Raw genomic sequence first — 17,065 nt, 5'->3', positions numbered from 1 at the left:
GGAAAGGCATAGGCATCTTCTTCCTTGAACCTCACATTTGCTTGTGTTTTGTTTTTTGGGATTTTTTTTATTACCTGTTTTCAAGGGGTTTTTTGACTGTCAGCTTTTCATCCTATGTTAAAAGAAATAAATAAAAATCATGTTCCTCATTTGCATGTTGATTGCAAATGTATTGATATTTTATCAATCTATTTCTTATCAATTTTCTATCACTATTAAAAAAGTCAAGAATCTCAGAGATGAAGGTTCATTTCAAGCTATCTTAAATATGCTAAGCAGGGGCCTTTTTAAAAGGAGGTAACTGTCAAAATGCTTGAATAAATTTTTTTGTATTTTTTACCAGACAAAATTTATCTCATTCTGAAGATACAATACACAAACCTGCAAATTTCTTTTTTTATTTTTATTGTAGTTGTAGTTGTTGGTTTTTTTGAGAAAAAAATTGCAGGAGAGTATTGGCCATGTCATTGTAGAAGAGTACTGTTCTAGGACTATTTTTTTCATGTCTGCACATGGAAAGTACATTTTAGGATGTAACACAAACGAAAATGTACTTCAGAATGTAATTTTTTTGTGTCCAGAAAATAACACAACACTGTTCCCCTATGGAAGTAATACATAATACATGCCATAATGAATGAGGCACTACTGCAGTGGATTTTGGGCACACAAATGACAAGGACCTTAAGTGTCCACTGAGGTTTCTGCTACCCTTTTTCAAAGGGAAGACCTGACTGTCAGGTTGTGCCCTTCTCCTGCTGAAGTCCAAGGGATATTCAGCCTTGTTTGTCTTGAGCCTAAAGGTTTTAAAGGATTTTTAATTTTTTTTTTAATGGTTTTAAAGTGCTGACTTGCAGTAAAAATGTTTCTCTGAATTTGGAATCTTCTAAAGTTTGCATTTAAATTAAAATTGGGAATTTGATTTGGGGAAAAAAAAAAAAGAAAATAAAAACACAGCCTTAAAATCTTGTGGGTTTTTTGTTTTTTTTTTTGCTCTAGACGGAGTGTGATTGAAGCTGTGTATAACAGACTGAACCCCTACAGGAATGATGATGCTGTAAGTACCTTTTCTCTTACATTCTCTTTCTCCCCACCCCAATTATTTGAGCTGTTTTGTAAAGAAAGATACTGCAAATTCCTGCTAAAGACCCTTTCCCCCAAGAAAGAAATAACAGTGTTGTGCTTTTTGGACTGTGTTTTGTAATTGTTTTCTGCTGATCATCATCTCAACCCTCAGTAGGGTTGATTCATTTGTCCTCTGGAATTTCATTATTTCAGTCCTGCTTGGGTTTCCAAGTGCTGCCAAATGGTGGAAAGAGTCATGGGGGGCCTTTTTCCCCATTCTTTATAGGAGATATTTTTCCTAAACATCAAGAAGAAAAATGCTATATCTAAAGGTTAAATGGATGTGTTAAGAATATATTAGTTTACCAAATGGACTGTGTAAACACTTTTATTCTTAAGCATAGAACATCTTACAGCAAGCAAACGCTTTGGGTTCTTATATGTCAGTGCTGAAAGAGACATAAATCCACTGTCAGGATGAGGGGAGGAAAAACCAAACAGAGAACATGAGCATGATCCCAGTGGCAGTTTGATCACCAGAAACAACATTCTGTCACTGAAAATAGTGTCTCATAGAGCAGTTAAACTGATCCTTTAAGCATCAGCAGAAATTTCTTCCGTGCTTGGATGTGACAGAAGTGAAATGCAGCCAGACATAAAGATTGTGCGTTGGCCTTACAACTGTGCACTAGTTTTATTTGGCAGCCTTCTTTCTATTTTTAGCTTTAAAATTCCTGAATAGGGGCTGAAAGAGGATGCTTTACCTTCAAAATACATTCTGTAGTATGTTGCTGTTCTACAAACCTACAGTACACAAACTTCGTGATCATGTTGGCAAGTGGGGCACAGAAATTTGCATATGGAATAGTTGGCAAGCAGCTCCTGCGTTTTTACTCGAGCTGCTTTTATTCTTCATTCTTGAAACAGCCATTTTGCTCTTTCATATAATTGCTCTCCTTTGCTACTTCTGGTCTTGAAGGAAAAGCTGGAGGTGGTACTTTTGCAAAGGGCAATTTCAGTTTGTGGGGTTTTTTTTAAGTACACCTCCGTGCCAACTGTTCCTCTCTGGTTTGCAATGGATTCTGTGTGCAAGTTTGAATGAAGGGTGCAGAGCTTCAGTGCTAAGAAATTATCATGTGTGGCATTGCTAGAGACTTAATTAGCTTCTTTCCTCTCCAAGGAGTCACTAAGGCAGTGCTTTTGAACAGAAGTAATATTTCTACCTCCTGCAGCCTCAGTAATGAGGGGGAGGTGTAGCTGTGGAAGCACCAGGATGAGCTGTTGTAAAAGCCCATCCTGCCCCGTAATTGCTTATGGAAAAGGAGCATGTGATGCTGAAACCACAAGTGGTGCACAGAGCAGTTTGCTCTGCCTCCTGTGCTGCTTATCGAGCTGTTACTTCAGCTGCAGAGCTGTGGCCCCACTTGCTCATGGTTAACCTGTGAGCCCACCTGATGAGGTGGAGGAAGCTGCATGCAGAGCAGTGTAAGCAAGGGAAAAGGAAACAGGCCTGACACAAAGGCAAATGGATTAAAAAACACTTGGTAAAATTAAATACTGGTTAAACCAGGGATTGGTTAAACATTTGTCAGGCTTGTGGTAGTTATACAAAATCTGCTGTTGCCTGTGGGTCTAAATGGAATTAATTTTTGGGACACTCACGTATTGGATAGGTTGAAATACCAAGTAGTGTGACCATACAGTTATGATTTGGAGCACAGCATGTCTCTACTTTCAATTTTTTTGTTACATACATTTATTTTTTCCCCTTGCAATTCTATTACCATCCAAAATTACGATTTCCTTCAGTTGCCTAAACTACACTTCTGTAACCTTAAATTAAAAGTGCTAAAATAGCTCTGAGTTATAACAGGGTGTCAGTTGATGTCTGTATCTTCCCATGCAGCAAGGGAGGGCTGAGAAGACAAAAGATGATAATGGTGATAACACATGAGAGTATCCATTTTGTATTATTCCTAACTACTGAGGAAATAGCTAGAAAGGCTCTGGAAATGCTTTTGAGTAACATGCCTAGGATCTTATTTTCAGGATTGATGAAACGTTTGGTCATATTTTGAAATTTCTTGATTCTGATGTTTTGTTAATTAGGAATATGTGGGGTTTAGATACTTTTTAAAAGCTGTTTCTTTTAAAAGGGGAGAGAAAAGAGACTCCTGAAATGATTTAAGTCTTTACCCTTTTCAGTCTGGATTATCCAGAAACTGCCGCAAGGATGGGCACTCCAGACTTTAAAGGGTTCCTTCTTTTTTCTTTAAGGATTCTGCCTCAACTGATGATATGTGGTAAAACTGCTCATCTAGCTGTGGAGTTCACGTTTCATCCTGCAAATGAAAGTGCAGCCCAACCTCAGTGACCCTTCTTAACATCCATCCTCAACCTTAATTAAAGAAGGGAATATGATGTGTTGGTGAGAGTGACTACAGCAGTACAACATCTAGCCCAGGAACTGATCTTTTTTGTAAAACAGACTTCTGTAAACGTGATTTCAAACCATAAATTCATGTTGTAAATCAGACTCCAGCAATTTATGTTGTATGATTTTGTTTTTGTAAAGTGCAATTGTCTTTGTACAAATGCTCATATTTAATTATGAACCGCTTTAAATCACTATAAAGGTTAGAAGAAATGTTTTGGCTTGTGTGATGCAACAATATATATCCCTTTTAAAAATCATGTTGTGGTTTTGGATTGCAAGGAGCAGCAGCCTAGCCAGCTAGGTGCTCAAGAGGTGCACAAAACTGTTAAAGATAACTTTTTGGTTTATATGAAAGCTGAACTCATGGGCAACCTACCAGAAATTACAGTGTGTGAATTTCACTTGGCAATGGAAAAATAACTTAGGAGTAGTGCACATTCTTCAACAAACAGACATCATTTTCTTGGATGCACTTCTGCTCTCACCTTGAGTCGAAGGGATTTGTGATTTTGAGTTCAGTGGAGTTAAATCATGCCCTATTAACAGTATCTTGTTCATACATGTACCAATCTTGGAATTAGAACCTTGGTTCTTTGCACCTCTTTTTTCATTAACCCTTACCTGAAACTACTAATCACTGAGCATGAAGACAACTTTCTACATAAAGTAGGAGTCTGCAGCATTTTTACAATCCTGATTGGCTGGGTCTGCTGCTGTTCCAAGAAAAATACTCTTGAATTCCATTTTATCAATAAAGCTTGATTTAACAAACAAGACATTTACCCATAAATGTGTAATTCCTTCTTTTCCTGCCTTTTAAAATGTCAGTGCCATTGTAAATGATATTTTACTTGTGGAAGAATATTTTTCTTAATTGGTAGCCCATTTTTAAAATGGGAAGGATTTTGATTATTGCCCAAGACATAGCCATATGCTAGAGGATGATGTGGGATTAATCCGTTACCCTATTTTTTACAAATGTGGGTTTTTTCAGGCTTTTTGGTGTTGTTTTTTTTTTTCCCCTCCCTACTGAAGATGTGCATTGGTTTGAATTTGCCTACTGTTTGATAAAAATACATTTGTCAAAGCCTGACAATCTTTAACATTTTATGGTGTGTGTTTTTAATTGACCCACTTACTTAGAATGAGAGACTAGTGGTTAAACAGTACTTGTGATTTGAGGTATAGCATGTTGACAATATTTAACTGTTTGTTGTTTAAAATTCTAATTTAAAATTTTATAAGATAATAAACTAATTTGATTTAAGCTTAGCTTTCTCCCATTGAGCATACGAAAATTAAGTTTTCAAGTCAGTCGTGTTTGCAAAACTGCTGTTTTGTGCACCTTGTATTGTCTTTTTGGTTGAGAATATTGTATTTAATATGTAGTTTACTCATTTAGTAGGCAGATTCCTCAAAAGGAAAATCAGTAAAACAAGTAGATTGTAACATTTACTGCAGTTAAACAGAATCAGAACTTGGTGTATAATTACTTTTTGATAGGAAAATGTAGTACAATGCATTTTGCTATATTTGTCTTTCCCTAACTTTGACATATACATATTTGTATATATAGCCTTAAAACTAATGCAGAGTTAGGGAACACTGAACAGTGAAAAAGTAACTTATAGTGTCTTGGAACTAAGTATAGTATATACCAGCAAACTTTTCTTTTATCCCTCTTGTCTATGTGGGGTGCTTAAACGTAACTTCATTGTATTCAGTTTGTAATCTGTTCAAGCATGAATGAAGAAAACATAAGCACTATTTGTATTTATAAATTTATAGCAATTTTTGCTTAAAGAACCAGTTCCTTACCTACCTATGAATAAATGCTTAAAATGTCTAATTTTGTTGTAGAGTGCAAAACTATAATGATGTTAAGTTATAGCTTCACAGGCACCTAATTAACGAGCATATTTAATAATACACGGCGTATTAGTGCGAAAAGCTAAACTTAATTTAGGACTAGGCAGATAAAGTTCTGTCCTTTTTTTCATAGAGACTAAAGTTTAGTTTTGGAAACTGCAAAACCTTGAACTGGACTGTGGAACCTTTGAGTTTTAAACTTTAAAAATCGGAAGCAAAACTGTGGTGTGAAAAGCCATACTTCAAACCATAATCACTTAAACTGTCTCAGTGACAAAGGAGATTTTTGAAGCCTCTTCTGACGAGGTCTCCTGAAGGTTAGAAAGGAAAGAATTCTGCTGTTGCTACAGGCAATGTGAGTAGGTTTGAGGGTAGTGGCAGAAAGCCCGTTTCAGGCCTTTCTCTCTCCCGCCTACGTTCAGCGTTTTGATGAGCTCAGAGCACTGAATTATGATGTATGCATAAACACTGCCATTTTAGATACAGACTTTGATTACAGAATAAACGAGTTAAGTATATAAAGCATCCTAGAAAAGAGGCAAGCTGTACTTTTTTCACTGCTCTGAAAAGAAAAAAGGCACTTTTGCACCTTTGTGCATCTCCTTCTTGCACCAGAAACTTTTTTTTTTAAATGCTAAAAACATTAGCACCTCAGGGGCAAGGCAGCAATTTTTATTTGAAATATTGTGTGCTATTTATTTCCCTCTTGGAAAAAGATTCATGTGTGACAAAAATGAAAATTGTGTGATGTTAACAGATGTATTTTTAAATACATGTTCAAATAGGATGGTCCCGATTTGCTTGTTTTTAAAAAGAAATGACATTTGTAAAGCTACTTTGCTTCGTATGCCATGCAACTTTGTTTTCCTTCTACATTTGACAGCTTCACTGGCTACAGTTTCTGTGAGTTTTGTTATAGTCAGATTAAATGTTTGGCTGATCGTTCTGGGAGAATACCTGTAACTGCTTTATAGACAACTGTTCCAAATAATTCTCGCTAATTCAGCATTGAAAATATGTTCAAGACAGAGGCTTCTAAAATGTGCTTTAAACCAATGTTGGATGCACTCAGTGCAGTGTCATTAAGTAGGATCCTAGGTTTGCAAGGCTTTGTTAATCCTTTGTAGCCGTGGAGTCCCCGCTACTCGCACTGGGGCAGGAACAGAGCCTGAGCCTTTCAGCTGGCCCAGGAGCAGCAGCACCACAGCCTTGAGGCACAGCCATCACTCAGTTAAACTTTGAGCTGGAGTCAGAATGGGAGAGAGGAATTTCATCAGCCTGTGCTGAAGTGCTCTGAGCTGCGGCAGGCGTAGGTTGTGTCAGCGAGGTGCCTGGTGAATACTGAGCAGCAGATGAGTCATGGGAGCGCTTACCTTGAGAGTTCCTGAGTTCCTGCAGGTGCCAAAGCTGATCTCTTCAACATTCACTTGTAGCAAGCTGACTTCAATGTCCATTACATTATTTATTGCAAAGCTGGTGCTGTCACTAGATAGGTTCATGTCTGAGCCATTTTGCTCAGTTCAAGAGTTGGAGGCTTGAGATGATTTAACAAAATTAGGGATCAGTTTTCACTTCATTTGATTCCCTGATAAGAATCCCGCCTTAATTTTATACACTGGGGTAGGAGACACTTCCTATTGCATTCCATTTTTAGTAGTTCATGGTCTAAGGATGTGGTTTCATGATCTTAGGCCAAGACTAAATCATTGCTCCTAGTTTGCCCCTACTGCCTTTTTTTGTGCCAGTGCTTGTCCTTAGTGGGTGTGCAGTTAGGAGAAAGAAAAAAACTATTTTCTTGAGCTGGGTGAATTGATATCCAGCTGTGGGCTGCTGGTGCTCGGGAAAAATGAAGAGTGGGGAGACAGGACTGAGAGCAAAGGAATGCTTGCCCCACCCCTCCTGCCACAGTTTGGGAAACCACACCCAGATAAATGATGGCTGTGTAGGGAGCATCGAAGCCTTTGCAGATCTTTCCCCACTTAAGACAAGAATTTTGCTTTGATAAATGTTTCTTTTCTTTAAACTGGAACTATCAAACTTCAGTCTCAATGTCTTGTGTGTGAGTTCTGTGCTCACAACCTTCCTCTGTGTTTGCATTCTCTGGAGGTTTGGAACTCTGTCCTGTGGGAGAGACAGCATGGCTGCCACAATTAGGTTAATGATATGGTTCTTACAGCTTACCTTAGTTCAATGTACATCAGGATTTCATCACGCCAAGATGTTCACCTCCATCTCTACCTGCACCTTCTTGAACTGCTTTTGTGCACAAATGACTTGGTGTATTTCAGTTCCTTGGTATTTAAACTTGGCCGTGTCTGAAAGGGGCTCACCTTTAGGAAAGCCAGTGCCCTTTTCCTCATCCTTTGGCAAATACAGTATTTGATCCAAACCTGATGTACCTTGCATAGGTTCAGAGACGGCAAAACTGTAGAGCTACAGGGCTGTACCTGACATTCTTGTGTAGAAAATGAATTGTTGCTTGGTGCCAAGCTTTACCAGCTGTGAAAATAATGTCTCCTAGATAATGAGTGTGGCTCCTTGTTGCTACAAGTACCTGTGTCTGAGGTGATCATACCTGAGCCTTTATGGATCAGCTCAGGGTGTAAACTCCCCATCTGGCTAGAGAGGTTTTTTGACTCTAAGTGGTGAAAAGAGGCTCCAAACGTGAATTTCCAGGATGCTGTAGCACAAATAAATCAATGTGATTCCTGCTAGAAGCTGTAAGAAAGGAGCAGAATTTAAAAGTATCAATCTGTGGCTAAATAATTTTGACTGACCTGTCTGAAATACTGATCAGAGACTCCAGTCTTTTGTGAGCTTTTTCTCTGGAGTGCTTGCACAGTCTGCAGCTTTCTGCAGACCCAGGTGTGCACATCTGAAGCACTCTGTGGCCTTATTTGGCTTAATAACATTGCTTTGTAAATGAGGTAGCAGCCACCTGGGCTGTGGCACATGTTTTCAGGAAGTCAGGAAGCTGGAGGAAAATTTGAAGCTTCTCTTTATTGTCATGGACCACTAAATGCATTCAAGTAGAAAAAAAAATTAGGCGTGTTGAATTTACATTGTCTCCCATTGACAATTTGTGTCTAGAAAAATGACAAGTGTTTTTACCATTTGCTTAGTATGTGAAAAAAATGTCGAGTTTTAATCTCCTGATTGTGTCAGAGTTGTTGACTTGTAGTTACTTAGGCTTTGTGCATATTCCTCATTTTCTCTGTGTTTTTGTTTGGTGTTCCTTTTGAGCAGCAGTAATACAGATCTTTCTTTTTCCATCTCTTGTACACATTCTTCTAAAGTCTTTGCTTCCAGGCTAAGGGGACAGGAGTAATACTGATGTCTTAGGAGAGTGTTTTGGGAGAGGTTTGCTTTAAATGCAACGATCAAAAAATCCCCCAACTTCTGAACTACAGAAGCTGGGGAAGTGGGCTTAGCTTAAAAAATGCCTTTTATAGAACCAAAAAAATCTGAAAGTGTCAAAATTTGGGTAGAAGTGGGATGACAGGTCAGATTTCTAGAGTGGTTTATGCATAGCCAGATTTTCACACATAACTTGAACTGATTCCTGCCCAAGTACTTTTTAAAATATCACTAGGCACCTGCTTTCTTTTTTTTTTTTTTTTTATTTTTTTTTCCAAAATGGGAAGAATAAACCAATGGTGCTCACTGCTGTGCTCACAGCCATTTATCTGAGGGGTGGGTGCTGTGTCAGGCAGTACCATTTTCCTTCAGGAGCACAGCATCAGCACTTCTCAGCTTGCTCAGTAACATCCAGGCAAAGCTGAAATTCCTTTTTGCTTCCTTGAAGTGTTGGCTCTGAAGAGCTTGGTGGGAATGTGGGATTTTTCCAGGTGGACAGGACTCCCCATGTGTGTTGTGAGGAGGCCTCTGGAGCTGAAGGAGCTGTCATTGTTACTTATTTTGAGAAATACCTTGAGGAATAATGGGGAAACAGACTGGCAGGTCCTCAAACATTCAATACTTTCATTCTATTGATGCCTGTAGAGCAAGGTCCAGAGTTTCAATTCAGCTGTTACTGAATTCCAGCCAGTCTGAGCAGTGCAAATACTGGGTACCCAATTTCATTTTCACTGTTGGGATTTCAGGCTGGATCACAACTGTTCACACTACAGGGGAAAATTAGAGTCAGATAGGCTTGGGAAAATCAGGCACAAACTTAACTTTACATCCTGCTGACGTTGGTGGAGCTTTTGCTCACAACATACAAATTCTGCACGTGTTGTTGGAGCCTTAACTATCCCACTTCTCTTGGAATGAAAAACAAATGTAATCTTTATTCAGTTCAGGTTTTGAAAAATCTTTCAAAGCCAAAGGGAAGACAGTGGTAATGTTAAAGCAAAATGTTTGGTTAATCTGAGATAATTTCCTAATTCTTTAGATGTCTAAGAATTTTTTTGCTTTTAAAACCTCAGAAGAGCACAGTTTAAGAGGTTTGATCTTTGATACAGTGCTTTTAGCTGCAAACAAATGAAATCCAAAATTACGTATCCAGGATAGAAAGATAATGAGACCTTGAAAATGTAGTAATAAATGTCCTAAATTTACACAGAATTATAGCCATGTCCACTGATGGACTCCTGAAAGGTTGGAAGTAGATGATCTTTAAAGCTCTTCCATTTTATGGACCATTCTGTGAAAGGATCTTTGACAGCATTTATAGGGGAGCTTTTTATTCCTGCTGAGTGATGCCAGACTGAGAAGTCTGCTGCAATTTGGAATTTCCAGCCCCTTAAATTGGAAACTGGGCATTGCACACCAGTGCTGGGATGCTGTTACCCCACGTTCCCCAGGTTAATGCCCTGCAGCCTGTGGGAGTTGGGGTTTCCCAGCCTGTTCTTGCTGATGACCTTGGGCACCAAGAGTTAAATTGTATTTATTAACCAGATCTAACTCTTCGGTGCCAGGAATCCACTTTTTGGAGTAAGTGGTGAATTATGCAAATGTTCTTGGCAAATGGTGCCAGGTATTTCACTGCTTGGAAAACTCAATTACTCGTGACCAAGAGTTGATAGGAGACAAAAGCTGAGGTTCTCCCAGCCAGGGAGTGCTGAATATCTCAGCAGTGTGAGCTTTGACTTCCAGGACCAGCTGTTGGATAAATCTTTATAAGCAGAGATGTTGGGTTCTAGCATCTGTCTTGTTCCTAAGACCACGTACAAACATGCTGAATTAGAGAGTTTTCACCTGTCTTCTCACAGAATTGACTCCACACCGTACCATAAGAGTCTCGTTTGTAGTGACATGCTGTGCCTGTCTTTTTAGAAAATTCATGACCTCTTTATATCTATTTTGTGGAAAGTGTAACTTTTTTCATTGATGACCTGTATAAATGTGTGTTACGAATGGAGAGATTTAAGCTTGAAAAGCATGTTTGCAGATTACACAGCTTCATTATGGAATTTATAAATTTAACAGAGTAATATACAAGAGCATAACTATTTTCCTTAAGTAGAATGTATAACAATATATAATAAATTATTCTCCACGTAGTTCACCCACTATTTACAGTTTTACACAATTCAAACTGTGTGTTTACAGAAAGTTCAATAAATGTATATTTTGTACTATGTACAGATTCCTGGTCCCAAAGAAAATGTGTGAACTTAGTTTCTAACTTAACTTTTGAGATTGTACTTTTTTTTTCTTTTTTTTTTTCTTTTCCTTTTTTTTTTGGTTTGGAATCAGTTGAACAAACTGCGTTATGCCTGTCGATGGTGGAGGCTTGCATTGGAGTAAACGGGAATTGGAAATATTTCTAATCTACAAAAGTGATTCCACTAAATAAAACAGGCAATTACATCGTGTGTGTGTATTTGAGTGCTACATAAACCATCCTCACATCTCTTTTATTGTCCCTGATTTACAAACTTTCCAGGCCTCCTTCAGTTTTCTGGCTCAAAGGAGTTAGATTAAAATGAAATACTGAGGGCTTATCATGATCACTTTTTAGTTACAATTATTAAACTCCCTCCTTTTTGCTGTTTTTTCCCTTTCATGTTGAAATTCCAAGATAAAGCTGCATGTGCTTGGCTCCAGCCCCAGCATTCCCCAGGGGCCACCTGGTCTGGGGCTTTCAAGAGAACTAGGGATGGATTAGGATGCCCAGCTTCTGGAATACTACATCACACAGGAGCAAAATACATTTGTATCTTTTGCCCTGATTCGAATTCAGTGCTGTAAAAGAAAAGCTAGATCTTTGTAATATAATTTTTAAGAATTTAAGGATGCTAAAGGCTAAAATAAATATGGTTTTAGCTTTCATGATTTGAAGGAAAAATGAGCCTGGATGTAACCAGCTCACATTTGTCATCTGTGCAAATCTTTTATAGACAGAGCTGGAAGGATTCTGACATGGATTAAATAAATTAAACCTGGGGAGGGGGCAGGAGGGGATTCTGCTGTCACCTGAGACCTGGAGCAAATTTGTCTGTTAAAGGAACTTAAAGATTCAGCCCCATTCCTTTAAGGATTAAAACTCATAACCACTGCATTGTCTAGCAAAAGAAAAGAGTATTTTCTGTAGATTAAAAAAATGGAATTGATATGATAAGATTGACTATTAGCCTTGGTTCACATTAATGGAGCAGACATGGGAGACAAAATATGTTCCAATGTTTTCCTGCTCAAAGTGTATAAAAAGTCTGGTTTATCCTATCTAACTAAAAATATGCATTTTAATGTATTTTTCCTCAAAGCCAAAGAATAATATACCTCTGAATAGCATTGTTGGTTTGTTTAAATGGGTTTTTTCAGTCCTGACATGTAATAATAAATTTGAATGCCATCCAGGCTGTTTAGATAGAAATATTAGGCCAACTGCAGATGTTCATCATGGCTGAATTTCATGAGGCTGCATTTATGTGAGCTAATTTAAAAGAGGAAGAACCCTGAAGCCTGGTTAAGTCATTTAACTCATTTCAGTTTTAGTCTTCAGCAATTTTTAAGAATATAGGAGATTATTCTAACAACTTCTAAAGAAACAGAGGTGAATTTGGCAAAAAGTAGAAGATCTTGCATTTCCTGAAGGTTTGAGTCTATCTCAGAGGTCTTTTCCAACCTTGGTGATTCTGTGATAGAAATAATTAAGACAATTATCCCTGCAAATACACATACCCAGGAGAGGCTCTGGGCCTTGGGTGGACGTGGTGCTTGGCTCTCATTTGTGATCTTGCAGGGCTGGAAGTTCACCAATATAATGAGAATTCCTATACTGATGAAGTTAATTTGTACATACCAATTTTAGTGCAAACTTTCCAGTGTTTTACAGGAAGTGGGAGAGCTTAAAATTATCTGCAGCCTTTCAAAGGTCCTGCTTAGCCACAGCTGTGGGAGAGATTTATTCTCTTTTCCCAATTAGCAGCTTTTTTCTGGGGTATGTGCTCTACTTGAAGAAAATGCTTACTACAGGTTTTTAATCTTATTAAACAGGACTGAAAACTTTGTGACCTACAACTTAGACTTGTCTGGAATTAAGGGTTTGCTGAACAGACATTTGAAACAGGGAGTTTATTTGAACAGTAGAGCAGATACGAAGGAAATACAATTAGCTCTGTGTTTTCTTGTCCTTACCTCTGCTCCTTTGCCTCAGAGGTGTTTGTGACACTGTCCAGTGTCCTGCTGATCTCTCTGTAGGTATCACCTTGCTGAAGCTGCACCTTGGCTCTTCCCTCTCACTCTGGACAGAACACCAGAGTTTGTCCTGGCCCGTGAACACCAAGTGGAACTCGGAGCACTCACCTTCCTCTGAAATTTGAGTCCCGTCCCACGCCATAAGAAAGTAGCAAAACAATTCAAGGTATACTGCAAGCATGCAATAAAACATTTTTTTTAAAAGGCTTTTAAGGAAACAAAACATTTTCTGGTCTGTTTTTAAAACAACCTGTGGAGTCTCTGGGCCAAGAGGAATAGGATTATTTGAACAAGTCTATCCTCCAAGTCTTTTGAGCTGTGGGGTTTTTTTTCCCCTGCATTTCCCTCTTATCCAAATTATCTTTTCCAAAATGCCAGAAGCCTTTTGAAGTATTATTTTTGAAGAGTAATTTCTTCTTCTGGTGACCATCCCTGTCAGGGCTGCAGGAGGAGTCTGTTACCTGAAGAATATGAAGTGACACTGTCAGCTTAAATCAGTCTTAATCCTGAGAATGTTTTAGCTCATGTAAGTATCTGGAAGTGTGCACTTCAGAGTCGTTTTTGGATCTTTGTAGTTGTTACAAAGTTGGTTGTTTCTTTTTTTTATTTGTGAGATTTTAATGCTCACCTGCAGCTGTCTTAGCAGACTATATATAACTGGAATAGGAAAGCAAGTGAAGCCACCCCCCAGCTGGTTGTTGTTAACTCCCAGTAAAGAACTGGAGACTGGTCAGATGTCAGGAATCAGTTCCAGGGAGAAAATAAAACCAAAGCAGAAGGCTGATTTAGAAGGCTTTTAGGGATAGTAATATCAATTAAACGTGCAGCATGAATTAAAATAATGTAAATATTTAATTGCAGAAATGTATTAACTTAATGCTTCTACACTCTTAAAGCTCATGGGAATTTCAGTATGAAAACTTCATTGTTCTGTAAGGAAATACTGATAGATGCCAGCCCGATGGGCCCTGTTTCAGACATTGGGCTGAGGGTCTCAGTTTGCTGTGCCCAAAAACCTCAGCATGGGCCTGAGTTCAGTGCCAGAATAAACCTGCCCCAGGCCACAGCCCAGCTTTTACTGTCAAATGGCCAATACAGAGCTTTCATGTTAGCATTTGATAAGGGGTGTACTCACCTTATCACCTGGCTTCTAGATAGAGTGTAGCCTTTAGCCTGATTTTCATATTTCCTTTACCCAGGGATCAGCTGGGTCTTGTCCTGTGGCCGCCTCTTGCCCTGCATGCGGTGAAGCACATTCCTCCTGCCACCTCTCCTGTGCACCTGATCCCTTTGATTTTTTTCCCCTTGTCCATCTCTTTTTGGCCTGAAGCTGCCAGACTATTCTGTAAAAGTCTGAAAATCCCCTCAGTGTTGGGAACTGTGTCCCCTCTTGGTCTTCTCTGCATTTTCCTGGAATATAAATAGTTCTAGGAATATTATCATTCTGCATGGCCCCACCTGGCTGCACCCTCCCTCAGGCAGCTGTGGAGTGTGTGAATGTTCTCCCCTATTCTCTGCAGGCTGGACCCTCTCAGGCTTTGAGGCACTGCTAAAAAGCCAAACTGAGTTTCCTGCAGGCAGGTAACTCTCACCGTGGTGTGAGCACCCCTCCCAGCCCATGTGGGCAGGCTGTGCCCGTTCCCCTGGGTGGATCCCTGCTGGCAGAGCCCTGCAGCGTGTGCTCAGCATCCATTCCCAGCTGGGGCCAGGCAGCTCCTCGCGTGCTCAGGAGTAAAACCCTTCAGATGTTTGTGTGCCACGGAACTCACAACTCATTTCCTCTGCTGCTTCTGCCGCTCTGGGGGATTTTCTGAGAGAAGAAAGAGGAACAACAGAAGACACAGTTGCACAGTCTGTGTTAGCTGACGCAAAAAAAGATTAATGGAGCTGCTTCTGACCCTTTTTGACTTTTTTTCTTTTTTTTTTAATTTCAGTACTGCTTGACTTCAAAAGTTTTTTGCACAATTTCCTGGAAAAAGTTTGTCTGGTGAACTGGTGCTGCTGTATCATGTTCTCAGTGTTTGAAGAGTGTGTGGTTTTAAGTGATGTGCTCCAATTTACAACTTCTGTGGAAGTAATGCTCTCCAACCTGGTTCTCAATTCTTTGGATCATAGAATCATTTACATTGGAAAAGATCTCTAAGATCACCAAGTCCATCTGTTAACCCAGCACTGCCAAGGCTACCACTAACCCATGTCCCCAAGTGCCACATTCACACATCTTTTAAACACCCCCAGTGTTGTGACTCCATCCCTTCCCTGGGCAGCCTGTTCCAGTGCCTGACAACCCTTCTGATGAAATTTTTCCTTAAAACCAAATTTAAATCTCCCCTGGCACAACTTGAGGCCATTTCCCCTTGTCCTGTCCCTTGTTCCCTGGGAGCAGAGCCTGATCCCCACCTGGCTCCATCCTCCTGTCAGGAGTTGTGCAGAGCCAGAAGGTCCCTCCTGAGCCTCTTTTTCTCCAGGCTGAGCCCTCCCAGCTCCCTCAGCTGCTCCTCATCACACTTGTTCTCCAGGCTCTTCCCCAGCTCCGTTCCCTTCCCTGGACAAACTCCAGCCCCTCAATGTCCTTCTTGTCCTGAAGGGGCCCAAAACTGACCCAAGGATTTGAGGTGCAGCACTGATGGAGAGAGCAGCCTCAATGCATGGCACTGAACCAAAAACTTCACCAGTTCTCTCTCTAATGAGGATGATGGAAACAATCACCAGCAGAGTATCTGCCCACCAGTAACACAACCAAACTCATTTTTCTGTGTCTGTTGGAAGCATCAAGAGTCTAAGAATTGCCACTTCTTTCCTACCATTCCATTCTCCCCAGAGAATGATTCTGGGTCTCTCCTGTGTCTGACTGTTCTGCTCCCTGGCACCAAACCTCATCAGTGTGTGCTGGTCACAGCTTTCACTGGCTGAGCAGAGCAGCTGTAACTGGGCAGGAGTTACAAATCCTCTAAGTGCAAAAAAGCAGACACGGAAATTGGACATACCAGCTGAAACTCACCCCATTTCACCAGTCCCAGTTCTCCTGCACTTGTAGCCAGAGAAAACCTTAAGACAAAGGCACAGGGCAGCCCAAGCCTTCAGGCCAGCTGTCTCTTTTGACATGTATTCCACTAGGCAGTTGTAGTTCCTGAATTAAACACATTCTTTGTCTATTACATCCTGACCCCCAGCACAGCTGGTGATGTTTTCCCAAAGGGGAAGAGGAAAACTGGGGTTCATCTGTTTTGATCTCATGGAAATCAAATATTTTTGCAAGGAAAGCCCACGTTTTCATCTCCTGTCTGAGGAAGAGTAGCTGGGAGGGGCTGTTCCCATTTTTGTCCCCTTTTCCTTGCCTTGCTGAGGATCTTGGGCTGGGACCCCTGGTCTGCAGGGGCTCAGGGAAGATGTGGCTGTTTTCTGTTGCCGTGCAGGGAGAGGGTCATTGACTCCATTCAGCTGAAGGCCTTCTGTAATCGATTTTCAAAACAGTCTGAGGTCGTTGTGTACTGTGCCCTACGGCATCGCAAGGATTTGTACATTGTGTGCTTTGACCTGATTCTTTTTCCCCTCTCTCCCAGCATCCTGAGGTAGATCTGCCTTGCTTTGTTGTCCCTAGCACGCGTCTGGAGGGGGTGGGGTGGCAGTGATTTGATTTGATTTTTTAATTAATGCCTAGAAATGTACATGCAGCAGCAGCTTTTGACTTTCCACCGCCCAGCCTTTGGTGTCATTGCCCTGAAGTGCAGCCCTGGTGGAGCCTTTTGCTCAATGTCTGGGCCTGCTCTGGAGCACATTCACAAAAAATTTTCATGGAGCCACAAGCCATGGATTTCTAAGATTTAAAAAATATAAATTTTGAGTCATGCTGCTTAGTTCATTGTAAGACCCAGAGATACATCTTTGTTTTGTGTAGATCCTTGGTCTCAGCCAATTAACTGAGCCTCCAGGAGAGCTTTCTTTGTCATTGCAGTCAGCTCAGAATATTTTAATTTGATACCTGGAGCAGTTAAAATGTTTATATGGATCTGCCCATACATGTGGCTGGTACTGTACAGTCAGGCA

General features: G+C 40.1%; 1 protein-coding gene across 4 annotated transcripts in view; it reads left to right on the top strand.

The window, feature by feature from the left end:
* Positions 1 to 13,176, top strand: part of PPM1A (protein phosphatase, Mg2+/Mn2+ dependent 1A) — a 37,078-nt gene extending 23,902 nt beyond the window's left edge. Inside the window, exons 5-6 of one of the 4 annotated variants that reach the window (XM_041459388.1) lie at positions 1,000 to 1,057; positions 13,022 to 13,176. In XM_041459388.1, the coding sequence (XP_041315322.1) occupies positions 1,000 to 1,057; positions 13,022 to 13,036 (73 nt within the window). In that variant the 3' untranslated portion in view covers positions 13,037 to 13,176. Of the gene's footprint in view, positions 1 to 999; positions 1,058 to 3,270; positions 10,961 to 13,021 lie in introns of those variants that run through there. The other 3 variants (XM_041459387.1, XM_041459386.1, XM_041459389.1) reach the window with 3 other exon arrangements.
* Positions 13,177 to 17,065: the final 3,889 nt, after the last annotated feature.

Source organism: Pyrgilauda ruficollis, unplaced genomic scaffold (genome assembly GCF_017590135.1).
Source record: "Pyrgilauda ruficollis isolate IOZ18807 unplaced genomic scaffold, ASM1759013v1 scaffold135, whole genome shotgun sequence".
Classification (NCBI taxonomy): Eukaryota; Metazoa; Chordata; class Aves; order Passeriformes; family Passeridae; genus Pyrgilauda; species Pyrgilauda ruficollis.
Note: the sequence above shows the minus strand (reverse complement) of the source record. Positions and strands in the feature narration are given on the sequence as shown.